This window comes from Pseudonaja textilis, chromosome 1, assembly GCF_049901715.1.
Source record: "Pseudonaja textilis isolate UNSWEBS1 chromosome 1, rPseTex1.2, whole genome shotgun sequence".
In the NCBI taxonomy this organism is placed as follows: Eukaryota; Metazoa; Chordata; class Lepidosauria; order Squamata; family Elapidae; genus Pseudonaja; species Pseudonaja textilis.
Genome location: NC_141990.1, coordinates 302,457,322 through 302,484,238, shown reverse-complemented (window position 1 = coordinate 302,484,238; position 26,917 = coordinate 302,457,322). Strand labels below are relative to the sequence as shown.

Genomic DNA, 26,917 nt, shown 5'->3' with positions numbered 1-26,917 from the left:
GTTCAAGGTGGCATATAGTCCAACCTATCAAAAGTAGTATCATATAGATTAGGAATAAAGGTAAACGTAAAAGTTTCTTCTTTGTCTTTTTCTTTGTCTGACTCTCGAGGGGAGGGTGCTTATCTCCATTTTTTAGCCAAGGGAACCAGTGTTATCCGAAGACTCTTCCAAGACCATGTGGCCAGCATGACTAAGGCACATGGAACACCATTAACTTCCCACCAAAACGGTATCTACTTATCACTTGCATTTGTATGCTTTCAAATTGCTAGGTGAGCAGGAACTGGAACAGTACAGAAGCTCACCCCATCATGCAGCACTTGAGTCTTAAGTGCTTTCCAGCCAACTTTCCAGCCGACAAGCCCAAGTCTTAACTACTGAGCCATCACATCCCTAGATTAGGAATACAAGTCAAAACAGACAAGAAAATGATAAAGCTTGCCTCCAGAAATTGTTGATACTCCATCACTGGATGTTTTCAAGAAGGCATTGGACAGTCATTTGTCTGGAATGGTATGAGGTCTGCTTCAGCAGAAGGGTGGATTGGAAAATCTCCAAGGTCCCTTCAAACTATGTTATTCTGTATAGTAAAAGACAGGCAGCAAAAAAATCACCAAAACTTCCCTGATAGTATAAGGATCTTACCCTTTCTTTATTTTGTGTTCCAGCCCTTTAAAAAAGGGTCTGGCTAATGATGAAGTGTGGCAGCACAGTGAAAGGAAGTGGAAAGAACAAGATAGAAGACACCAAGATTTGTGTAAAAAACAGGCAGGAAGAAGTTTGTAAAAGCAGAGATGGTATTCAGCAGGTTCTGACCAGTTCTGGAGAACCGGTAGCGGAAATTTTAAGTAGTTCAGAGAACCGGTAAATACCACCTCTGACTGGCCCTGCCCCCATCTGTTCTCTGCCTCCTGAGTCCCAGCTGATTGGCTGGGTCTTCTTTTGTTGTCCTGCATAGGAGAACGGAGCTAGAAAGTGGGTTAGTGGAGTGGGAAGGGAATGGGATTTTGCAGTAACCTTCCCCAAGAGTAGGGAGAGAATGAGGATTTTACAGTATCCTTCCCCTGCCATGCCCACCAAGCCACGCCCACCAAGCCATGCCCGCAGAACCAGTAGTAAAAAAAAATTAATTCCACCACTGCGTAAAAGGGCTGAAAGTTCAAGAACAAAACAGAGACATGGGAGGCCACAGCATTCCCTGACCTGAACAGCAAGTAGGCACCTATATGAAGAGCTACCAGCACTTGTCGTAACACCAGTGGCCTTATAAACAACTTTAGGGAGAAGAGTCTTCTAGAGCAAGGGAAAGTGTAAAACAGGAAGCCTCAAGAAGTCTGAAATGCCAGCTGCCTGTTGTTGACAAAGTGAAGATCTCAAAAGAAGGAAGTCCCAAGCAAAAGTAGACATCAACTTTCAAGAAAGTTAAATATCCAATAATAGCTGCAATCTTCAAGGAACAAGCAATGTCCTGAGTCTCTACCGAATACCAAGTGAGCGTTTGGACAAAGTGGGTCACAGATATACTCCAGATGGATGGGTGGATGGGTTTATTTTATTTATTTATCAATTTTTTATATGACCCATTTAACCTAAGTGACTTTGGGCAACTTACAATAAACAAATATTTATACACTAATTTTACACTGCACAATGTGCTTTTTTTAAAAAAAAGTAAAGATGGCAGCAATGGTGCAATCAAACTTTTTCTGTGTATCAGGTACATCCCACATGTAGATGCCCCTGTGTATGGATTTATTGATTTATGGGGGGAAAATAACAATACTGTTATTCAGCACACCATACAATAGTAAACACATAGTAGACTATAGAAAGTTTAAGTCATGTAAAATTGAATTAAGGACTTAACTAGAATACTGTAAACATAATTCCTGGGAGTAAGTGTCCAAATCTAAGACTATTCACTTATTTAATTCAAGTGTAAGGCTTTCTGACTTCACAAATATTCTCGGTAGTTTACAACTGAAAAAGAATGCAAAAAATATTATCAAAAAAAGGAATACAGTTGACCAGAAGATCAACATGAAACACAAAAAAACCCTCAAAAGATCCAAAATGAAAGGGGCTCAAGCACCATCTTATTCCAAGGTCTATGAGAACAACCAAGTTTAATTGTTTGTGAAATGTCAATAGGATGAAAGCAGTAGGGATCTCTGTAAGAATGGCAATCTAGAATGGAGGATTCATCACCAAAAATACAAATACATTTTGGGGTTGAAGTTTCCTTTTGTAACAAATCATTCTGAAGAGAATTGTTCAACCTCTTATCTGGTTTTGATAAGACCAAACATGGCATGACACCCCCTTGCCTCTGTTTTTTATTTCTTTATCCCTTCCTCTTATTTCTTTTTTTTCACAACAACACTACTGGAGGTAGACTGGGCTGAGAGAAAGTAAGTGGTTCAAAGTCATTAAGTTGGCTCCCAAGAATTTAAATCCAGTACCTTATCTATGACACCACACTTGTGCATCTCCATCACTCCCTCCCATACCTTTTTTCTTCTTCTTTGTCAAATAGAAAGCAACTTTTTCATTCACTCTTCACTATTTGAAGAGAGAGAGAAGTCATTTTCCTGTTGAATAATTATAGTAGTCTTCTGAATGAAAAACAAGAGGTCTTGTGTTTGATTTAAAAAATCCTAAAATGTTATTTCTGAGAATTCTGACCACAGAGTTATGACTTATAGAAAAATACCTCTTTCTTCTTTTAGTACCTTCCTAGCAGTATGACACACCATACAGGAGAACTTTTAAATGCCCCATGGTTGACTTTCCTTCTATTGGTGTAAGGATTCCAAATCCATTTGAATCTGGGGGTGAGCAAACTATTTTTAAGGGAGAGTGAAAATATTGAGAAGTTTTTCAGTGAATTGTAACTGTCTGCTATCCAACAATTTCTCTTGGTCTGTCATGGTGAGTGCTTACATTGCCACAATGTACATGTTTTCTTTTCAATTAGATTTACCCATTGTCTCTGAATGAATTTTGTTTCTTTAAATCTTGCTTCCCGTCATTAAGACTTCTCACCCCTTCCTTTCTCCCTTGCTTATTCTTCTCCTTACCCTTTTTACCCCTTTGTCTCTCCACCTCCCTTTACATGTTTTCTGTTGGAACATCTATAGGAGACCACAGGTGCCATTGCTCTTCTCAAAATGCTGAAGGCAGCTCTATCCTGCATTACAAGCTCTGCTTCTTTCCCATGTGCATGCAGCTGCACAATATATATTAATACAACACAATGTAGTTTCACATTTGACTTTCCTTGATCTCACTACAAATAGTATTATTTAGGTGCTGGTTCCAGGAATGCAAAACTTTTAAAAAGAAAAACAAATTCAAGAAGAAAGTTTAATGATGATCTAAAGAAGGCTTAACAGCAATATAGAACTTCTACTTTCAGAATCTATCAATAAAAGTTTGATAATTTTAATATTTCACTGAAGGCTGAGAAGATGCTGGTGATGGACAACAAGGAAAGCAATGCATTTAACATGCTTGGCAGGTAACGATGACAAATAATTACGATAGGTCACATAGTCAACCAGATGTTTAAACTGGATGTTTGGCATTGTTATCCACCTATCCAGTTCTTCCCAAGGACTCCAGATAGGCAGATGTTGTTGTTTAATGGTGTTAAATGCTGCAGGATAAAAGCTGTTCCAAGTAATGCTGTCTTTTGCAGTTGACTAATGGTGATTTTGTCAATGCTAATGGTGCTCCAGTTGTTATAGGATTCCATCAAGTGGCATATTGTATTACTATTGGTACTTTTGGAATTACTATTGACAAGGAATTGAATGTCTTCTTGTGATCAATCTATTCTAAGTCATATTCAGATCGGTGTTCTTTCTCTTGCAGTTTTTCAAAATCACATTTATCAATAGGAGCTGATCTTTTGTTTGGGCAGTTACTTCAGTAGTTTCATCTCAGTTCAGGTGGCAGAAGCTTGTTTTCAACTAAATGCTGTTGGACTGCATTTAATTAGCAATTTGAAAGTTGTTGGTAAGCAGGTAATTGACTTGTAATTGCCTGGTGCTGTCCCTTTTGCTGGAACTTTTATTGTCAAATAGCTTTTGCCAGATGTTAACCAATCTTCCCCTCCTTACTGAATGCTATTAAACTGCTTTATAACAAGTCAGATGTTTCAATCAAAAACCACGCAGTTCATCTTCACCCAGTACTGATCCAGAACTGCACTGTTTATTCTTTGTCGGGTGTTTCCTCATTCATTGATGGATTAGGAATGATTCTTCCTATACTTCTAATTCTACTGAAATTTAAGATTTTGACTAATGTGTGCAATTTGAGCTTCCTACCCTGTTTCTCCAACAATACGGCCTCCACCAATAGGAAGACCCAGCATGATTTCTAGGCATGAGGTGAAATTAAGCCCTGCCCCAAAAATTTAGGCCTATTTAATCCATGCGTTTCCCCACCATTTCTCACATCGTTCGTTAAAACTACATGAGGTGAAGAGAAATGGCGGGAAAGGGGTGAGAAAACTTGCCTTTAGTAGTGCCCTGCACATAGAATACCCCAATCTACTACCAATAGAACATCGGCCGATAGAAGCTCCCCGAAGGCAGAGTCACCAGCCACTTCTATCAGCCAGTAGAAGCGGCCTCGGGGCGAACGCCCATGCGCACTCCCCTCGCCACAAATCTATTTCTATTGGCTGATGGAAGCTCCCCGAAGGCAGAGACACCAGCCGCTTTTATCGGCCAGTAGAAGCAGCCTCAGGGCAAGTGCCCCACGCATACTCCCTTCACCACAAACCTGCTTCTACCAGCCGATAGAAGCAGCTGGTGACTCTGCCTTTGGAGAGCTTTCATTGGCCAATAGAAACGGCTTCATGGCGAGGGGAGTGCATGTGGGCGCTTGCCCCAAGGCTGCTTCTACTGGCCAATAGATTTCCTCCCCCACGCGCACCTCCACCTAGAGCAGCCCATGCGCGCTCAACTCTCCACGAGGCCGCTTCTACCAGCTGATAGATGCGGCTGGTGACTCTGCCTTTGGGGAGCTTCCATCAGCCGATAGAAGTGGTCTTGTGGAGAGGTGATTGCGCATGGGGCACTCTAGATTGGGGTGTGTGTGGGGGAGGAAATTAAGTCACCCCTGAAAAGACATCCTAGCCATTTTTTCGGGGCTCAAAAAAAAAAAAAAAAGACCTGGCCTTATTTTATGAGAAATACAGTATCTGCTGATCTTAGCTATAGCTGTTGTTTGCTGCTTTATTATCTCCAGTGATTCCTTGATCTTCCTTGTTTCTAGGTGATATTTCTTCATCAGCTACTCTTTGGTCTTGTTCTTCAACTTACCAGTATTTTCTTTCATCTGTTCTAGCTTGCTTGCATCTAATTTTAACAGGCTGATCTTATTTTCCATCCAGAACTTCTATTTTGGTGGCACACAGTTTGGCTATTTTTCTTGTTGGTTGGTTTTGTATCCCAGTCATTCAGGTTTACCTGCACCTGTGCTGTCCATTAGTTGGTTTTCTTCCTATATAGTGAGCTGATGCTTATATTTGAAATTACTGTATTGGCATATTTTAATACAGGTAGCTCTATACTTACAACAGTTCTTTTAGTGAGCATTCAAAGTTAGAACAGCGCTGCCATGATCATTTTTCACACTTATGACCATTGCAGCATCCATATGGTCACGTGATCAAAATGTAGACTCTTGCCAACTGACTCATATTTATGACAGTTGCAGAGTCCAAGAGTCATGTGATCACCTTTTGTAAGCTTCTGTGAAGCAAAGTCAGCAGGGAAACCAGTAACAACCATGTTATTTAACAACTGCAGTGATTCACTTAATAACTGTGGCAAGAAAGGTCATAAAATGGGGTTAAACTCATTTAATAAATGTCTCACCTAGTAATAGAAATGTTGGGCTCAATTGTGGTCATAAGTCAAGGCCTAGTATTAGTGCTAGCTGTTTCTTTGTAAGCTTTGGTGTAGGTGGCCTTATTCTGTCCTCTATAATTACTGACTGAATGTATAAAGGCAGATAGATAACTCTACAAAACATCCATACAAAGTTTCTTTATTGGTTCATCAGGTATCCTCATATAACTCATGGTTACACTGAGATTCATCTCAATGTCCAAATCTTTGCATAGTTGATTCATAGTGTAAAAGGATGGTAATCTTTCATCCCATATCGAAGGAGCAAGGAGGTGAGATGCCAGCATGATGCTGGGTTCAGGCAAGAGAGAAGGAACCTCCCACAACCCAACCAAGGGTCACTTCAGTGACCAATCAGGATTACAGATGTGGCCACATGATATGGACTACATTTCCCAAGATACCTTAACTACATTTACCATGATGCATTCCCTTAAGGGAACAGCTCCCAATTCCTAACTAACTATCCCAATTCCCAATTAACTATAAATTATCTGGACAGCACAGGCCTTGTTTTTACATTCTTCTGGAGGCTCAGTTATTCTTTGTTTCAGTTCCTTTTTTGTCTTGCTTAGAAGGCTTTATTCTTTCTGAGAATAAGGCAAAGGTGAGAGTGCCTGGCGTGGGAATGAAAATGATTCAATAGTTATGCTTGCTTCCTTTATCACTGACTCAAGGAGTTTGCTACTACAGTCAAAGCTATTCTGGCAAGGCTTCGATTTCTTCGCTCTCTCTAGACCCTTGCAGTTCCTCCAATTCTACTTCAGTGAATACTTTATTTCTCATTATAAATTGAAATTTATCTGCTAGCCTCTGTTCCAGTGGTGGGATTCAACTTTTTTTTACTACCCATTCTGTGGGCATGGCATGGTGGGCATGGCAGGGGAAGGATACTGTAAAATCTCCAGTCAGAGGTGGTATTTGCTGGTTCTCCGAACTACTCAAAATTTCCACTACCGGTTCTCCAGAACTAGTCAGAATCTGCTGAATACCACCTCTGCTCTGTTCTTTCAGGTTCTGGATGTTCTTTCCAGAACCAGCACATTCTTTTCAGATATCTTCTTCTCGTTGGATTGGATTTGTAATAACAGATCATTATTTCTTTGTTTTCAGTCTTCATATACTGTATGTGTAACAGATAAATAACATTTTTCCCAGTAGTCCTGCAGTGCTCAGCCAATAGTCCTAAGTCCTGTAGCCTATTTTTCACCTGATGTCCAGGAACTCCAACACCTAGCACAGTCCTTGTTGATAAGGATGATGATCAATCCTGTAAAAATTTCTGTAAATTGTGTCTCATCATATTGTTTATGGGAAAGGTACTCTTCATTTGGCTTCTCTGGTGAGACTTGTTCAGTATGGTTGAAACTCTGGCATACAGTAGCTCTCATCTTCCTCAGAGCGCACAAGCCTATTATTATTATTATTATTATTATTATTATTATTGTTGTTGTTGTTGTTGTTGTTATTGTTATTATTTTGGATTGTCACACAGTCAGCTAGATATTCAGATTGGATTTGGCATTTTTGTCCACTTAACGAGACCTTCACAAAGGCCTTATTATTATCAATATTGCATTAAATCAAAATAAATGCAGAGCTTTGTAGCATGGCACCTGTGAGTAGAACAAGTTCATTGCTGTAACTAAGGGCTGCAATGATGAAAAATAGTGGGACCAGAAAGCATGACAACTTGTTTTGACCTTCATTTTTTGTTGAATGTTACAAACAGAATAGTGAATTATGAATCATTAGAAAAGTACAATTCAAAGTTATCGCGTTTTTTGATTTTCTAAAGAACTGCTTTAAAAAAATTACTTCGATCTGATATAACCGAAAATGACATCTGGTGCTTCAAGATGTTATCACAGAAGTGACATAAATTGTATGGCATACATCAGCTGAGTTATGACATCCTGAAACCATTTGCCATTTGATGCCATTTCTTCCCCCACTTGCTCCCTTCCTGCTGCAGATGCCTATGAGGAAAGGGAGAAGGAACGAAACACGATGGGAGAGAAAACAAAGAACAGCAGGTATAATAACCCATAGTTCGCAAGTCATGCAGAGTCCCCAGCAAAATTTCAGTAATCTTGGAAGTATCTACCACAGGGGTCCCCAAACTTGGCAACTTTAAGACTTGTGCTCAGTTCGCTGGCTGAGGAATTCTGGGAGTTGAAGTTCATAAGTCTTGCCAAGTTTGGAGGCCTCTGCTTTACCATATCCCTTATCTATTCTCTGAATTTTCTTACTAACTTGCATTGACAAAACCAGAAGAGAGGTCTTTTTCTTGAAATCTCTGCAGTTCAGAACCTACAGCATGCTCAATTTCACTGGCTAAAACTCTTGAATACAGTCTTTGGCTTACAATTTGAAAATTTGAGCTCAAATTTTCTGTTGCTAAGCAAGATAGCTGTTAGTGTTAGTTTTGCCCCATTTTATATTTTGTTGGGGACTCTGCATGACTTGTGAACTATGGGTTATTACACCTGCTGTTCTTTGTTTTCTCTCCCATTGTGTTTCATTTTTGCCACAGTTGTTAAATAAATCCCTGTAGTTATTAGGTTAGTAACACAGTTGTTAAGTGAACCCTTAGACCACATGTAAGCATAGCACCTCTCAAGAGGTATTCAACCCTCTTTTTTAAAAAAAAAATCCCACATGAGCCTTTTAAAAGAGCACGTCTGCTTTAAACATTGCATCAACTTTAATGAATCATTTCCCCCGCTAGTATCTTCCCATTTATCTATATTTCACATTTTTTTTCTAATTGCCTAACCTAAATGAGACATGCTGAAGGAGAAATAGGCAAAGCAGCAGTGCCAAGATTGGTAGCTGATTGGAGAAGTTACTGAAAAAAAAAACCCTTGAGGTTATCATCTTGAAGTATTTCTACACATGTGGTAAATTCAGAAGCCATAATATGATGATGGCTGCATACTATCAAGGTAAAGTGTTGCTTCTCTTTGCAGAAAAAAATATTTTATTTTATTTCTGAAGCTCTGATGGAACAGTGAATTGGATGGCAAATGGATGCCTGTTTTATTATTATATTAATTGTTGTGATATGTTTGTTCATTCCTGGTTGCTATTTTTGTGGCTTAAAAATGTGTTCTATTGTTTTTTTTAATGTTGTTAGTTGTGTGATGGGTGGCCACATGCATTTAACACATTAATGAATAATTAAATCGTGTTATTATCTCTCTATTGGAAATACAGTACAAAAATTATCACCGACTATAATGTTTCCAACATTCCCATTTTCGTTTCTGCTAATCTTATCTACTAATTTTGGTAAGATTTCAACAATGCTATTTGTCTTTAAGCAGTCATACGTGAAGTATGGTCATCGTGGTTTTTTAACTGGTTTTACAAAATGTCATATGCTCCTTTGGTTTTGGTTTTTAATTGTATCTGCTAAGTTGTGTATTTAAATTCATTAATTTCTGGATACAGTAGTCTTCCCATGAGATAGTAGGTCCTTGGACTTATTTCAAAAGTCCAAGTCTGGGATTTGTTTGAGCACATTTTTTTCGAACAAATTACCTTTGGTAATATTAGATTTAAGCACATAGTTTATTTCTCACATAATTCCACTCCAAACTTTCTGCACTCATTTTCTTGGTTGAAGCATTCTTACTTTTGCAGCACTGGGAGTTATGCTATCCATCGTATCTACTAGGTGTTTTTGGAGAAAATATTTAAATTGTGCCTACTTATTTGTGGTTTGGATATTTCCAATGTCTAAATGACCCAAAAGGATACTTTCCGTTTCTTCCTCTTGCAAATGCTACTAATGACTAACTCTAGACGAGACAACTGACTAAAATGTTCTAAGTTTATTCATGTGTTAAGAGAATGGAAAGAACCATATACGTATGGTGAAATGTCAGGGGTTTTTTTTTAAGCAGATGGACAGCCCCAGCTATCAGAAGCTGAGACATTAATAGCCTGATCCTCTATGAATTCGACTTACTGTACACAGTTTTAAAAGAACATTACTACCCATTCTTTGGATAGTGAATTCCTTCTGTAACAACTTCCTTCTGTAGATAATGAGAAGGAGGTTACTATTTTATCTATCCCATTTTAGTGAAGGAGAAAAAAGTCATGATATGTCACGTGATGACAATGTTATGATGCAAATTTGACACCCCTAACCTATCCCATGTTTACTACATCACCTAATTTGGTATCTGTGCAAAAAAGAAATGTTGGTTCAGTACTTACATTTGTCTTTCTTACTCAATGAAAAGCCCCAAATCTTCTCACTTTTTATAAAGATTTTTTTTCAAATTGCTAATAATTTTGATTTTTAAAATATGAAGTTTTAGACCTTGAAAAATACTCTTGCGATTTGGTTAACCATTCTTTTGTTGAAGGAATCAGACAACCTTTCCAGGAAGAAGCATGCCTTTGTATCAGTTATAATGCAAAAAGTTAATTCACTATACGTAGAGAAGATGTATGTTCAGTGATATCTTATATTGAAATGGGAATTCAACTTTTTTTTCATTCTAGAATGAATCATTTTTCCAGAATTGTTGAATTTTATGCATTGCTCAGAGTTGATCTATGAGAGACATGGGTGATTTCTAAATATGATAGTAGATTAGATAGATAGATAGATAGATAGATAGATAGATAGATAGATAGATAGATAGATAGATAGATATAATCAAATATGCAAAAATGATCAGACTTGCTTATCTTTCCAGCAATTATTTGAAAATAAATTCTCTATTTTAGCAATCAGAAGTGGAAACATATACCAAAGATAAAATACCATGCAGCAATTTTATTTATGTATAATTTTCAGAGTGAATGTAATATTCTTCTTCTATTGGATTTATCCACAGTATTTCTATTACTGCATTCAAATTCTGCACTGGGCTGGCAATCTATAATTTGTTTGGATTCTAAGTCACACTTCACCAACAGTTTATAAGTAAGGCCCAACAAATATTATGAGTTGCATGTTATCAAATGTTCCAATTCAATCAATAATTTCATTTGTCCTATTTTGCATCTTCTAGTTCTCTACAGGATTAATTTGAGATGTGATGACTGAAATAAATGAGAGTCTTCCAAATGTAGTCACATCCGTCAGTTTTATTTTAAAGATGGATAGAAAATAGGCCAACATGGAATATACTGTACATACTGTGTTTCTCATAAAATAAGGCTGGGTCTTTTTTTTTTTTTTTAGCCCTGAAAAAACGGCTAGGACATCTTTTAGGAGGTGACTTAATTTCTTCCCCCACGCACACCTCCACCTAGAGTGCCCCATGCGCACTCATCTCTCCATGAGGCCGCCACTGGAAGCTCCCCAAAGGTAGAGTCACCAGCTGCTTCTATCGGCTGGTAGAAGCGGCCTTGGGGCGAGCACCCCCACGCACTCACCTCGCCATGAAGCTGTTTCTATCAGCCAATGGAAGTTCCCCAAAGGCAGAGTCACCAGCTGCATTGGGGTGAGGTGTGGATGCCTGCAGGGCTCTCCTGAGAGGAGCACCCCACAAGCACTCTCCTCAAGGCTGTTTCTATCAGCTGATGGAAGCTCCCAAAAGGCAGAGTCACCAGACGCTTCCATCAGCCAATAGAAATGGCTTTGTGGCGATGGGAGTGCGCGTGGGAGAGCAGCTGCAAACTTTTCTTAGCAGAAGGGAAGCAAGCTGAGTCTCTCTCTCTCTCTCTCTCTCTCTCTCACACACACACACACACACACACACACACACTACCACTGCTAGCCCTCGTCCCTGCACCGGGTCAGCCAAGCCCTTCTGGTGAGGGAAGGCCTCAGCATCTGTGGGGTTCCCACCACCGCCCTCCCCTCCCCAGACCAGACCTTTTCCGGGCACCCTGCCAAAGTCCCAGGGTAGCTGTCCTCCCTTTACCTGCTGCCACTGCTGGTTTGGGGAGCGGGGGTGCTGGGGATGGAAGAGGAGGCAGCAGAGCTTGGCTACCCTTTGAAGGGAGATCAGGCGGGCTCGCGAAAGGAGACGTGGGAGCGGTCCTTGTGGGAATGTGGTGGGGAAGTGGGGTGAGTGTGAAAGGGTGGCCACCGCGGCACAGGAGGGCGGGAGGGAGCTGGAGTGAAGAAGGGCCAGGGAGAAGCTAAACCATCCTTTCTATTGCTCTGGTGAGGGCCAAATATTTGCAGGGGCTGGTTGGAAAGGCCTAATTTTAGTATGAACCTTGAGTCATGGGGGCGGGAGTTGAACGGCGAAGGCACTCTGCACATGATCCGAGGCAATCCTGCCACAGCTCTCGGGTGGCACTGCTAAAAGTTGGGGGGGAGTCTGAGAACTTCAGCAACGCCTCCTTTTCTCTCTCTCTCTCTCTTTCTCTCTCTCTCTGAATACCTGAAAGAGTGTCCGTTATTAGCCAATTAACCAACACCAGCCTTGGAATCCCTTATTTCGGCATAATTCGGGATGAGAGAGGAGCCGTAAAACCAGGGACTTGGCGACGAGGTGCAGATTCTTTTTTTCTTTTTTATTGAGTTCAATCACGAGACATTTCTGGATTTCATCGGACGTCTGAGGCCTTCAGAAGAACTTTTGAAAAACTTGTGGGTCTAACTTTGAGAAGCAATGAGTTCGGTCCTCTCAAATGGCGGAGGTTAGGGACTGTCTTTGGAGACCTCCCCTCTCCTTTAGCTGAGGGAGACCTGGGCGATTTTAGGCCAAAAGGTGCCCTGGAGAGATTGATCAGAGAATGGGCAGGAAAGCAAAACAAGAATACATTTTGGCTAAGGTCTTTTCTCCCATTCCCTCCGTCACAATCTCACAGTTTTTATCCAAACACAGATACGTGTGTGCTTTCTCTCCTGCTCCACTGGTAGATTCAAAGACAACTAATGCGCATTCCCCTCACCACGAGACCATTTCTATTGACCAATGGAAGCTCCCCAAAGGCAGAGTCACCAGCCACTTCTACCGGCCAATAGAAGCAGCTGGTGATTCTGCCTTTGGGGAGCTTCCATCCGCCGATAGAAATGGCCTCGTGGTGAGGGGAGTGCGCATAAGCGCTCACCCCGAGGCCGCTTCTACCGGCCTATAGAAGTGCTGGTGACTCTGCCTTTGGGGAGCTTCCATTGGCCGATAGAAATGGCCTCGAGGTGAAGGGAGTGCATATGGGCCCTTGCCCCGAGGTCGCTTCTACTGGCTGATAGAAGCAGCTGGTGACTCTGCCTTCAGGGACCTTCTATCGGCCGATGTTCTATCGGTAGTAGATCAGGGTATTCTAGCCTAGGCTACCTGCATGGTGCTCCTAAAGGCAAGTTTTCTCCCCCCCCTTCCCTTCCCCCCATTTCTCTTTACCTCGTGTAGTTCTAACGAACGATGTGAGAAATGGTGGGGAAATGCATGGTTTAAATAGGCCTAAATTTGGGGGGCAGGGCTTAATTTCACCTCATGCCTAGAAATCATGCTGGACCTTCCTATTGGTAGAGGCCATATTGTTGGAGGAACACGGTATCATCCTTGGTCAAATAGCAATAGCACTTAGATACTACGTCATAGTGCTTTACAGCCCTCTCTAAGCGGTTTACATAGTTAGCATATTGCCCCCTACAATCTGGGTCCTCATTTTACCAACCTCAGAAGGATGGAAGACTGAGTCCACCTTGAGTTGGTCAGTACAAACTCCTGGAGCGAGCAGTGAGTTAGCGCGCAGTACTTCATTCTAACCACTCTGTCACCATGGCTCTAATTCAAGTATGGAGTATGTTAATTGGATAATTCCTGTGATAGCCACAATAAATTCACTGCACTGTTGTCCTGATTAATTTTGCATTTTTAAACAATCCTGTATATTTGGATAAAGCAACTTTTATTACTAATAGCTAATAGCCCACTTAAAGCTAGAGGACAACTATAAGAGGTAAATAATTTGATTCACAAATGGGCATTTTCCTTATGTTTCAAGGGTTTGCTCAAATTTACTCACAAGCTGGACATTGGCCTTGTTGCAAGTCCCAAGAAATATCTGCGGAGAAATTTTGTGTAGGAACAGTTGAATCTGTTTAATCTGATGAAATGGTTAGGGCCCTTTCAGTGCAGTCACCTGCTCATTGGCTCCATGTCCTGCTGGTTTATTAAGAAAGCCAAAAGGAATGAGTTTTAGCAATGTGAAAGTCTTGTTTGGGTGAGGGCATAGTTTCTTAATATCTTACCTCTGAAGCAGATTATCTGGATTCCTTTCAGTCAGGATTCGGACCTGGGTATTCTTCTAAATTGACTCAGGGGATTGGAGAAGGGAGGCACAGTATTATGCTGGTTGCATCTTGCATCCTGGGGTCAATTCCAGTTGGTAGTGATTGGAGAGAAAAGATCCCACCCAGGCCCCACAATGAGTGGGGTGCTCTCTCCAGTCCTATTCAACATCTGTATGAGACATCTGGGTAAGCTCTTCCATTGCCATGGGATGAAGTATCATGTGATATCATGATGATACCCAATTATACATGTCTCACCCTGGCAAATTAAGCAATGCTATGGACATCTTATCTCAGTGCCTGGAGGCTACAAGGGTCTGGATGAGGAACAACAGGCTTCAACCAAATTTTGGCAAGATTGACTTTGGGATTGGGGGCCTGCCAGATCTAAAATGATCCCATCTTCAGTGTTGGATAGTTTTGCATTGCCCTAGACAAGCTCTGTGTACAATCTGTGGAGTCCTCCTAGACTTACATGTCCTACTCAAATACCAGTGGCAATCATAGCTAGAAGGACCTTTGCTCAAATTCATTTTGTGTATCACTGGCCCTGTTCCTAGATTGAGTGGCTTTACTCAGACCACTCATGCCCTCGTCATGAGTCAATTTCAGCGGGCAAAGAATGCAGCAGCATGAGTAGCTTTGTGTGTTTCTAGAAGAACATGTTAAACATCTGCTCTGCAAGCTGCATTGGTCACCAGCCACCAATTCAAGGTGCTGGTTTTTACCTTGGAAAGTCCTAGATGGCATGGGATCAAGTAATTTGAGGGATTGCCTCTCCCCAATTACATCTACGTGTCCCATAAGGTCCAGTAGAGAAAGCATGCTGCATGACCAGGCTGGAGGCTCCAAGAGATTGGTAAAATATTGAGATTGCTCCATTCTTTTTAATACCTGGTCTTCATCCAATATTTATTTTTCTCTTTTAGCTTTATGCTTTTACATTTTTAGAGCTTTTAAAATAATATTTATTGTTTTGAAAATATTCAATTTTTTTTTGTTTTGTTATACACCAGCCAGAGTCACTTGTTTCTGAAATAAGAAGCTACATTAATATGACAAATAAATAAATCAACCGGCCAGTTTTGTCTAACGATTAAGGCATCAGGTTAGAAAGTGGGAGACTGTGAGTTCTAATCTCTCCTTAGCTATGAAAGCCAGCTAGGTGATCTTGGGCCAAGCACTTTCTCAGCCCAATGACCTCACAGGGTTGTTTTTGTTGTGGAGAAAATAGGTGGAGGAAGGTGTGTTGGTTATGTTTTCCAACTTATTTGTAAAAATAATAAAGGTGGGATACAAATAAATAAATAAATAAATAAGGCTTAATCCAGTACTGTAAGATATATTACAATATTTTTCTATTACTCCACGCAATAGCAAGATGTTTCATATTGGTTGCAGTAGAATAGGCTTCTTCTACTCTATTTAGACTATGATATCCCTCATTGAACTTAGCCAGATGATGGGCATTGCAGTCTAATTCATCAGCAGGGTGCCAGGCTGGGTATATGGTTTGAAAACTGCCTTTCTGAAAATGAGACATTAAGGGCCTCGTGTGTTACAATAGTTTTTGCTTCCTCAACTTCTCTGCTAGTTTTGCAAGAGGCCTGTGTAATCTCCACCCCTTTCACTTCCTTTTGCCTTTCATATTTCCTATCACACTATTGTAAAACATAGCAATACCAGTTCAAAGCAAAGAGAATGAAACTTTCTTCAACTTGATGCCCTTTAGCTCCCAGAATCTATACATGCAGCATGTTCGGGGAATATAAGATTGGGGAAGTCCCAGTGGCCATAAGAATTTTTATGTTTAAGGAGTCTGCTCCAACGTGTATATTCAGTTGTATATTATCTTCATTTAAACTTAGTGCATTGGAAAAGTGGCCTCTACTTCATATTCTGTGGCTTTCCAGTTGCTGCTGAATTGTAGTTTCCAGTGAGGACACTGGCCATGGTAGCTGAGATTCATCAACACCTGGAGGGTTGCAGGTTCAGAACACCTGGAGCAGTCTATGAAACCTTAGTCCAAATACTATGACTCTTTAAGACATCAGGAGGATTCCTTATTGAAGGTGCTACAATAGGACTAGTTGGAATTAATTTTAGTCAAGGGTTTTCAAATTTTTCTACCTCCAGGGAAAATACCTCTATGCCGTTTACATTATGCACTGATTGGTCTCAAAAGGTACCTTTGCATACTTGGCAGAGTGTAGTGCACTGCAAACAGCTGTAATTCATCAAAAGCCTTGAGCTTTTGATGCCTGACTTCCACACATCTCATGCAAGGATGTTTCTGAGAGAATGATTGTTGAGAAATTCCAAAGGTGCTTTTTCAAGAGGCAACTGGACTTTCTGTTTTTTCTTTGAAGACATTTCGCTTCTCATTCAAGAAGCTTCTTCAGACGTTTCACTTCTCATCCAAGAAGAAGAAAGCTTCTTGGATGAGAAGCGAAACATCTTCAAAGAAAAACCAGACAGTCCAGTTGCCTCTTGAAAAAGCACCTTTGGGACAACCATGACCTGGATGACTGAGAATCTCCATAGACATTGTTGAGAAATGATCTCCAAGTCTTGATCTAGGTTCCATGGCAGGATGTGTAATGAGTGGATTATTTATGTCCTCCAACTCAATTCCAAAGAGATGCAGTTTCCTTCATTTCAAGTACTCATCTCCACCCCCAATGTTTAAAATAAATATCCTACAATCTGCAAAGCTTGACTTATCACTTTTGTCTTTTTATCCTCACCTCAAACAAGAATAAGAGCTGGAGGGAAAATTGCTCCTTGTTCATTGGTGTAGTTGCTGATGGAGTCATGATGAAATCTGCCCATTGATCATTTTCGGCCAGAGAAGAAACACTCCCTTTCAACCTATGTGCTCCATGGCCATTTTAACTAGAGTTACACACACAAAAAAGACACCTGGTTCTATAACAGGAAAAGAGATACCAATAACTTCTTCTAAATTAGTTTCTTAGGTTGAAACAAGATGAGCTGGTGCTTGGAACGTTGGGGTTAATCAAGTTGGCCATCTAACAAGTGGCTGGCATGGAAATGCTTTGCACCAGCAACCTGCCAGCCAGGGTACGTTTGGACACAAGATCTAATCCGTTTCTGAAAGAGTGCTAAGCCTGTACCAAAAAAATAGCTCAGCTATCAGGCTGCAGGCACAGAGGAGCACAGTGTGAATTAAGAGGGAACTGTCAGCAGTAAGCAAGATCCATCTCTTACTTGAGCTGCAACAATGCTGGCTTCTGGAAGGAGGAAGAAATCCAAGGGAATTTCCAGTTGCTTTTTTCGATTTGTTTCACAGCATTAAAGTGTTAAAGCCTTTAACTTTCTGGCCTCCTGATTGAGGCAGAAAAGGGCTGGGCGATTAGGGCAGCATATGTTAAGGTTCAAGGAGTATAGGAGATACTTTAATCCAACCATTTAGTTGTGTGCTTACAGTCCCGAATTAGAAGAAAGGGTATATTCACCTCAAGAGTTGCAAGTACTGATTTTCCTAAAGGGCTATGCTTTTCCACCTTGGCCACTTTAAGATGAGTAGACTTGACTAGAGAATTCTGGGAGTTGAATCCATCCATCTTAAAGTAGCCAAGGTGGAGAACTTGGGTAATAACATAGTTCCTACAGAAGATAAAAATGATAATAATAATGTTGATACATGACAGGAACTTCAATTGAAGTTTTTAGACACACACAACTTACACATCCTGCAATCAACCCAGTGACAATTCCACATGAATCAGGTTTCATTCTGGAGGGAAAGATCACTAAAGAACCCTGATACTTTCCAATCATTTATCTGTTTATTAGATTTTTATCCCACCTTTATTATTTTATAAGTAACTCAAAGTGTTGAATTTTCATCATAATCCTTCCTCTTCCTCTTTTTCCCCATAACAACAACCCTGTTAGGTGGGTTGGGCTGAGAGAGAGTGACTGGCCCAAAGTCACCCAGTTAGCTTTTATGCCTAAAACAGGACTAGAGCTCACAGTCACCTGGTTTCTAGTCAGCAGAGGCAGAACAACTCTTAGTAAACATCATATACTTTTATCCTGCATCACTTCCTAGAATTACAGAATATACTCTAGATCGGGGTGTCAAATTCGCGGCCTACAGACCACATGCATTACATGCTGGCCACACCCATGCCCAGTTTAGTGAAGGGGAAAAGTCGGGATATGTCACGTGATGACACCATGACAACATGAGTTTGACACGCCTGCTCTAGATGGATCTCTCTGGGAAGTGAATTCTTTATCCAGGGAACTATTATTGAGAACTCCTGCTCTCAATTAACTATATGCCAGGACACAATAAACCAGCATACACAGGAAGTAAAGTTTCTTTTGTTATTATGGTCAAAGGTTTGAAGGTTATTTCCAGCATCTTGAACTGAGTCCAGAAGTGAATTATAGGCCTATGAAGATGATGCAATATTGGTTTAATATAGTCATAATGCCCAATCCCAGTCAGTATCCAGGTTTCTATAAGTAGCATCAAATTGAAGCTTCCAACTTGTCTTTATTGTGGTATCCATAATATATTGCAGTGATCTATACAAAAAATTGCCTGGATGAATGAAGCTAAGCTGTTTTCACATAGTTAATGTGTTAATGTTGACAAATCAGCCTAAATTTAAAAGCTATTCCATGCCATCAGGAACACCTGTGCTTGTGCAGAAATAGCAGCTTTTAGGAATGAATTTGAAAGTAGGTTAGATTACCTAACCCAGGGGTGGGCAAACTACGGCCCAGGGGCCACATCCAGCCCGTTGGTCTTTTTAATCCGGCCCGCCAAAGATTGGTACAGAATTAAGGTTTGATGTGAATGATTGAATGACTGCATTCATTTGATTTTGACTTGTAATGACAGGCATTTCGACACCAGGTGGTGGCCCATCTGTCAAATTTTAAAAGTCAATGAGGCCCCCAAGCCAAAAAGTTTGCCCACCCATGACCTAACCAAACCAAATAAAACATTCCTATGCCTGTTTTAGTAGTTGCCATAAAAAGGAGGGGGAAGGAAAGAAATCTGGAGCAGCAGTTGAAAGCGAAAGTACATTCCAACTCTTACCTTTAAAAGATTGTAACTAAAATACCAGAGTTTTAGCCCACAAATATATTTAACTGGAGAACGTGAATGATGACACCCTGCCTGTGAACATGCTCAATTGGAGAATCTGGTTTATGAGACACCCAGGAGGGAGGAGGGAAACAGTGTCACAGGTGACTATAAATTACGTATGCCAGAGTTGGCTTCATACAGGGCAGTGCCAATATGTTGCCTCTAATGAATCCTTGGAAGTTTTTTGAAGTTTGGCTTGAGAATCATGATTTAATTACAGCAATTGCTGGAATGCTGACATCTATTTTGCTTTTAGATTAACAGGGACTCCAGATGAAGGAAGCCTATGTGGAATGACCTCATGGGAATCAGCAGTATGTGCAATTCCACAGACCTGCCATTTGAAGAAAGCCGCGAGCTCCTGATTGTAGTATACAGCTTAATCTTTGCGATAGGCCTACCAGCTAATTGCCTAACTGCTTTTGTGACACTTGTGCAAATTTACAAAAAAAATATCACAGCCATCTACCTGTTTGGCCTGTCCCTGTGCAACATTATGTATCTGAGCACCCTTCCCCTCTGGATCATCTACGTGAAAAATGCCCATCGCTGGACTATGGGGACGCCGTCATGCCTAGTGACTGGATATATCTTTTTCTGCAACATCTACATCAGCATTCTTCTCTTGTGCTGCATTTCTATCGATCACTACAAGGCTGTCGTACGTGCACTGGAAAGCAGAGGGAAATGTTTCAGGTCCCAAAGGACTGCTACTATAGTCACAGTCGCCTTCTTTGGCACCATTGCTGTGATCTATTGCCCTGTGTTTTTCAACAAAAATATCCAGGAAGAAAACACAGCAACTTGCTTTGAAACTCCTCTCGATAACAATTTGGCCCTTTACAATATCAGCCGGTTCTTCTTGGGATTTCTCATTCCTTTGGGGGTCCTTCTTTTCACAAACTACAGGATTTTTCAAAGTATTAAGACCAGCTGCAGCCTCAATCCAGACCAGAAAGCTAAAGTGAGAAACGTGGCAATTGCCATCATTTCTGTATTTATACTGTGCTTTGCTCCCTACCATTTCGTGCTCCTTGTGAGAGCCATTATCTTCTTTCAGTATCGAGATAAGGTATGCACATTTGAGAAAAACATCTATACTACTTCTGTGATCTTTCTGTGCTTTTCCACTGCCAAGAGCATTGCAGACCCATTTATCTATGTGCTAGCTGGTGAAAATGTCAGGCGTGAGATGTATCGCACATGTAGAGCGTGTGGAATTCATTCGTCAGATGAATCCCAGTGACATCAAAAACACACACAAGTTAGGAAATAAAGAAGACAATATTACTGCCCTTCACTATTGAAAGTTTGTGTGGCTTCTTTAAAAGACCTGAATGGAAAGTGGATAACATTTTCAAATGAACTGAAACATTCCCTTTCACTGGTAATCACCATCTGTTTCAGAGAATTCTGTTCTTCATACATTGAATTTAATCAATGGGCCTTCACAATAAAGTCCCAATATTGTGATAGATCCATGCAATGCTGAAGACATAAAGTTGCCTGGATGAAAAATCATATGGCATCATAGAGAAGCTGCTAATATAGTTTTGGGTCATTTATCAATTCTTTGCTAATGAGGAAAGGACTAAAATGGGAAAAAAACTGCAAGCCATAAACAAATGCAAAGTGAATAAGCAATGCTACCTCTCTGGGATACTTTCTAGGGCAGGGGTGACAAACCAGCGTCATGCAGAGGCCACACCCACCCCAGCTCCACGAAGACAAAAAATGTTGTGATATGTCACGTTACGGCTACGTGACATGGCAAGTTTGACACCTGTGTTCTAGGGTGCTGGGTTATTCTTAACTGCTGATGTAATGGTCAGAATGTCTTTGAATAAGATAAGTTATTCCTGAATAAATTTCCCAAGTCTTTATTGTATTTCCTTATTGTTCACACAAATACAATGTTGAATTTATGCAGTCCAGATATCTATGAGGTTATATGGCCACTGATAGCACAAACTGCATATGTTCAAAGAAAATATATATTTGTATCTAAAGTTGAGTTTCTGATTTCTGAAATATACAAGGGAATTCAACTCTATGTTGGAAGGGCCCTTACCTACCTACCTACCTGTCTCTGTGTCTGTCTCTATTCATCCATCCATCTATCCATGTTCGAAGTGCCAGCCCCACTGGCACATTGGGAAAGTAGAGCAAAGCCAGTCTGGGAGGGACGGAGGGAGAGAGGGAGAGAGAGAGAGAGAGAGAGAGATACATCTGATTGAAATGAGGCCGAGTTTAGACTGAGGCCCTTTTCTACATTGAAACATCTTTGCCAGCACATTGAAACATCTTTGGCTTCTATAAAAGGTTTTGTGGACAAAGCATGGTCAAGACTATCAGGAAGCTCTCACATTTTGTTGAGGCTTTAAACAGGATCCATTGGATCAGATCTCCACCTGAAAGATTACTTTTCCCCAATGTATTACAGTGCCAATTCTGAAGAAGGCAAAACCAAAATGTACTGGTAAATTACAAGGAGAACACACACACACACACACACACACACACAAACACTCCCTTCTAACCCTCCTGGAGCAAGCAATTGGACTAGAATAAATATCTCATTATCTTTCTCCTCCCTCCCTCCTTCTTTCTTTTTCTTTCTGTCCCTTCCTTCCAACCCCCCTCTTTCTTTGTCCCCTTTTCTTTCTTTCCCTTTTCTTTCTTTTCTTCCTTCTCTCTCTCTCTCTTTCTCTCTCTCTCTCTCTCTCTCTCCTTTCTTTCTCTCTCCTTCCCTCTCTCAGGCTCACCCCATTGGCTTGACTTGCTTGGGCATGTCCCTCCAATGCAGTGGGCTCAATGGGGTGGACCTGTGGGGCCGGCACCTAGAACACGGCAGTGTTGGCATGTTTGAAAAGTAGAGCAAAGCCAGAGGTCAGTAATTTTTGCTGCAAAGAATCACAAAAGCTTCTGGGTTGTGCACAAGAAGGGACACACATGTCAATGCAATTCAGCAACATAAAATAATGAGATACAAATAAAACAAGTCAACAAGAATCAGCAAAGCATCTCTGATTAGATTTTATTCACTGCTAATAACCTGCTCCAGCAGGGTTAGAAGGGAGTGTGGGTGTATGTGTGTGCATGGCTATCAAAACTCCAAAAATGAGTCAAGTATCCCTGGGGAGGACAGTCATAAATTAGAACACTTGCTAAACAACCAGCCATTAAGTGAGGACCACTTGTATTTGGTTTGCCAGTCACCTGGCCACGCCCACCCAGTCACATTACCACCAAATCACACCTACCCTATCATGTGACCAGCAAGCCATGACCAGCCAGTCACATGACCAGCAAGCCATGCCCACCCAATCATGTGACCAGCAAGCCACACCCTCAAATTAGGCCATGCCCACAGAAATTTGAATTCCACCCCTGGGTGTGGGGCACCGAGGGTGAGTTTGTAGCACCAAGGGGGCAGTGGACTGAAAAAGTTTGGGAACCACTGCCTTAGACTGTCTACTATTGACCTAAGAGGTCTGTAGGGGGCATGCATAAGCGCACCAACGTGCCTACCGTCCCTGTCCTATTGTTTCTTTTATTTTTCTTATATGTACCTATTTCATGTATTCATAACTATGTATATACTTATACCTACTGTGTTTCTCCAACAATACGGCCTCCACCAATAGGAAGGCCCAGCATGATTTCTAGGCATGAGGTGAAATTAAGCCCCGCCCCCAAATTTAGGCCTATTTAAACCATGCATTTCCCCTCCATTTCTCACATCGTTCATTAGAGCTACACGAGGTGAAGAGAAATGGGGGGGGAAGGGCGGGGGGATGGGGAGAAAACTTGCCTTTAGGAGTGGCCTGCAGGTAGCCTAGGCTAGAATACCCTGATAGCCGATAGAAGCTCCCTTGAAGGCAGTGTCCCCAGCTGCTTCAGGGCGTGGCAGGGCTGCCCGTGTCCCCTCGCCTTTAGGCAGTCTCTTTTGGACGATGGAAGCTCCCCAAATGCAGTCACCAGCCACTTCGATCGGCCGGGAGAAGCGGCCTCGGGGCGAGCGCACACACACACACACACTCCCCTCGCCTCGAGGCCACTTCTATCGGCAGATGAAAGCTCCCTTGAAGGCAGAGTCCCCCGCCGCTTCGGGGCAAGGCATGGCTACCCGTGTCCCCTTGCCTTTAGGGCAGTCTCTTTCGGGTGATGGAAGCTCCCCAAATGCAGTCACGAGCCACTTCGATCGGCCAGTAGAAGCAGCCTCAGGGCAAGCGCACACACACCCTCTCCTCGCCACGAGGCTGCTTCTATCGGCAGACGAAAGCTCCCTTGAAGGCAGATTTCCCAGCTGCTTCAGCACATGGCGTGGCTGCCCATGTCCCCATGCAGTTGGTAAGTTACAAAAGGGTTGTTTATCATTAAGATCTGCTTTGTGATCAAAGGCAACGTGAAATGAGGGCAGGAAGGGAAGAAGTAGCAGCTTGTGCTTAACCGAGTTTCTGAACCTGAAGGCCCCTGCTCTTCCGCTACCTCTCTTTTGTTGGTGCAATTTACCTGGGGGGGGGGGTAGTCCCAAGACCCTTTGAGTTTATTCATTCATTTACATTTCCCCAAGGGTCTTTTTTTTGGGGGGGGGGGTGTTTCTCCCCTGCAATGCAGCCATCATCTCTCCCGGGCCCAGCAGGACACCGTCCTCCCCAATGGAGGGAGGTGGGGGTTCAGGGAAGTGTCCTGTTAATCATTAAAGCAATCTGAAAGACCACCCTTTGGGGCCACCAGGATGATCTTCACCCAGCTCAGGCAAAAAGACCAGGAGCCCCTCCACTCCGCCCCCTCCCTGCCCACCCCAGTGCCTGCTCTGCTCAAGTCAGAAATGGGGGAGGAAACAAGCCTTGGATTCCCAGAGTGCACCTGGGAGGGGACTTGTCTAGGATGAAAACTAAACAGGGTTGGAGCTGGGATGGAGTCGCCAGGCGAGGATTTCCAGGGCTGCAGAGAGAAGTTTAAAAGAGTGGGACAAGAGAAGACAAAAGCTTCTTTAGCAACCCTCCTGCGATCCAAATGGTTGCAGTGGGAAATCAAGGCGGGGGCGGGGGGCAATGGGCTATCTGAGGGGATGAAGAAGAGTGGCTGGCTCAGGAAGCAGAAATGCAGCGGGAATCTTGGGGTCGTCTGATATTTATTCTGACAACAGAATATGTACATTGCATTGAGCTTGCAGTTGCATTGAGTTTGCAGTTGCATTGAGTTTCCATTTGCATTGAGTTTGCAGTTGGGAACCTGATGCATAGGCACGCTTCGCCCCGAAGCGGCTGGGGACTCTGTCTTCAAGGGAGCTTTCGTCTGCCGATAGAAGCAGCCTCGCGGTGAGGGGAGTGTGTGTGCTCATCCTGAGGCCGCTTCTACCGGCCAATCGAAGTGGCTGGTGACTGCATTTGGGGAGCTTCCATCACCTGAAAGAGACTGCCTAAAGGCGAGGGGACATGGGCAGCCACGCCTTGTCCTGAAGTGGCTGGGGACTCTGCCTTTAAGGGAGCTTTTGTCGGCCGATAGAAACGGCCTCGTGGAGAGGTACATGCGTATGGGCCGCTCTAGGTGGGGGAGGAAATTAAGTCACCCACGAAAAGACGGCGTAGCCGTTTTTTCAGGGGTCAAAAAAAAAAAGGCCCGGCCTTATTTTGTGAGAAACACGGTATTATCTTGTAAGTGATTGACAAATCAAAGATAAAAATAAAAAACAAATATCTTTTTTTTACAATATCTATTTCAACTGCAATATATAAATGTGGTCGCCAGATGGCACCCAACGCTATCTTATTTCACTAACAGTGCCTCTCATTTGTGCAAAGAAAATTAGCATGCCCCTAACTTTCTGTCTCTCTATTTAATCCTATTTCTAACCCACCAGAAAAAAACTCTTGGTGGCAATATAAACAACACGGTCTCATGGTTTCCAGCCTGGAAACCATAAGACCAAACTGGCTAACAAAGTGGTGGCCATGGGTGAATCACAAATAATACGGGGGGAAATCCTGCCTTGTATTCTTTGTAGCAGCTAAGTGCAGGCGGCGGCAGCACTCAGCTGACTTTGCTTGATCTTGAAGTTGAACGAGGTTATCTTAATGATTAGGCCAGATAGATTATATAAAGAAGAGCAATATGATATAACCTCAGAAAGAACTGGAAAAGCTTCCTGGATGAGAAGCAAAAACATCTTCAAAGAAAAACCAGAAAGTCCAGTTGCCTCTTGAAAAAAAGCACCTTTGGGACAACCATGACCTGGATGACTGAGAATCCACGTAGACACTTAGAGAGAGAGAATAAAATATATTAATATTTATATCTGCTCTGAAGCTATTTCTTTATCTCTTTTTCTTTTCTATTTTTCTTTACTTTTTGCTTTTCTTTCACTTTTTGCTTTTGCTTTGATTTCTTTTTTCTTCCTTGCTTTATACTATCTTGTGTTAGTTTTCATCTTATTTAAATGTTTTAATTATATATGAAAAGTTAAACAGTCAAAATGTGTAAGAGGGCCAGAAAATAGTACGTGGTAACCTAGGCAAAAAAAACTGCAAGGGGGAAATCACAGAAAGGTAGTGGCAAACCACATCCCTGTTATTACCAGAAAATCTCTGGTGGCTGTTCAAAAATGACAATTATTCAAAAGTATGTTTGCATGTTGTATCAGTCCAAATGCAGCACGTCACAATGTATGCCAGTACAACAGCATATTTGTCTGTTGGTGCATAAATTGAAGGAAAACACTAGAGTCCATTAGCTGCAGGAGCCCCTGTCTGCCTTCCTAATCTTCTACCCTTTTTATTAAGAATGCATAAATGTTTTCATATAAAGTATAAACTTTTTCCTGTATATTTGCATCCAAATTATTTCATACTTGATCCTTTCATTCCAACCTCTTTAACAAGCTATTATGTAGGATTCAACCTATTGATTAATTCATTTTTGTTCTGCCTAGCATCTGGACCAAATCATTGCGCTTGCTCTGATTTACTTTTAACTGTTTGTTTTCACTGGGGATAGTGAAGAATAATGACTCCCAAAACCTCAGCATCCACAATTGGTGTGAAAAATAATTCCTAGTTGTCTAAATTCATGATCCTTTCTCCCCCTAAGAGCTGTGCCTTTGTTCTGGTTTTCCCTCCTCCCTAAACTCAGGGGCTGTTTCTTTTGTTCCTACTCTAATTCCCCTTTCTTCATCTTCTGTTTCAAGTTTCCAAGCTGCCTTCCCTGGTCCTTCCCCCTTCTGCTTCTTTCCTGAAGAATTTTGGTTCTGCAGAAAGCTGCAGACCCAGAGTTGCTGCTGCTGCTGCTGCTGCTGCTGCTGACTTCATTTTCTTCCCTTCCCCTGGAGCAAAAATTGGATTTCTTCCCCTTCCTGGACCTCCACCCCACCCAGCTTCTTCCTAATCTGGAGAAAGAGACAAAGCCAGCCTAAGGAACAACCAACTCTTTTAGCAAAGGCTGTGCACAAAGGGGGAGAGACTTGTAACAGCTCAAACCAAGGAAAGCAAGTGAGAAAGAAAAAGGCAGATGGGGCAGCACCGGAAATATCTGGATACCGTTTGTCCAACATCTCACAGAAAGACGGCTTCTTCAACTTCCTAAACCTGTTCATGTTCTATTCTCCTGTGAAGCTCACCAAGGCTTATGCCTTTC

General features: G+C 41.8%; 1 protein-coding gene across 2 annotated transcripts; it reads left to right on the top strand.

Annotated features, from left to right (window-relative positions):
- The first annotated feature begins 1,374 nt into the window (after nucleotides 1-1,374).
- On the top strand, nucleotides 1,375-21,160 carry GPR132 (G protein-coupled receptor 132). 2 transcript variants are annotated; one of them, XM_087922285.1, is made up of 2 exons: nucleotides 1,375-1,490; nucleotides 19,536-21,160. In XM_087922285.1, exon 2 carries the CDS (start codon nucleotides 19,566-19,568, stop codon nucleotides 20,523-20,525), a length of 960 nt encoding a protein of 319 aa, XP_087778411.1. In that variant the 5' UTR covers nucleotides 1,375-1,490; nucleotides 19,536-19,565; the 3' UTR covers nucleotides 20,526-21,160. The 2 variants fall into 2 exon arrangements, with proteins under 2 accessions (XP_087778411.1, XP_026554378.1); XM_026698593.2 differs by lacking the exon at nucleotides 1,375-1,490 and adding an exon at nucleotides 8,708-8,875.
- The last annotated feature ends 5,757 nt before the right edge of the window (nucleotides 21,161-26,917 follow it).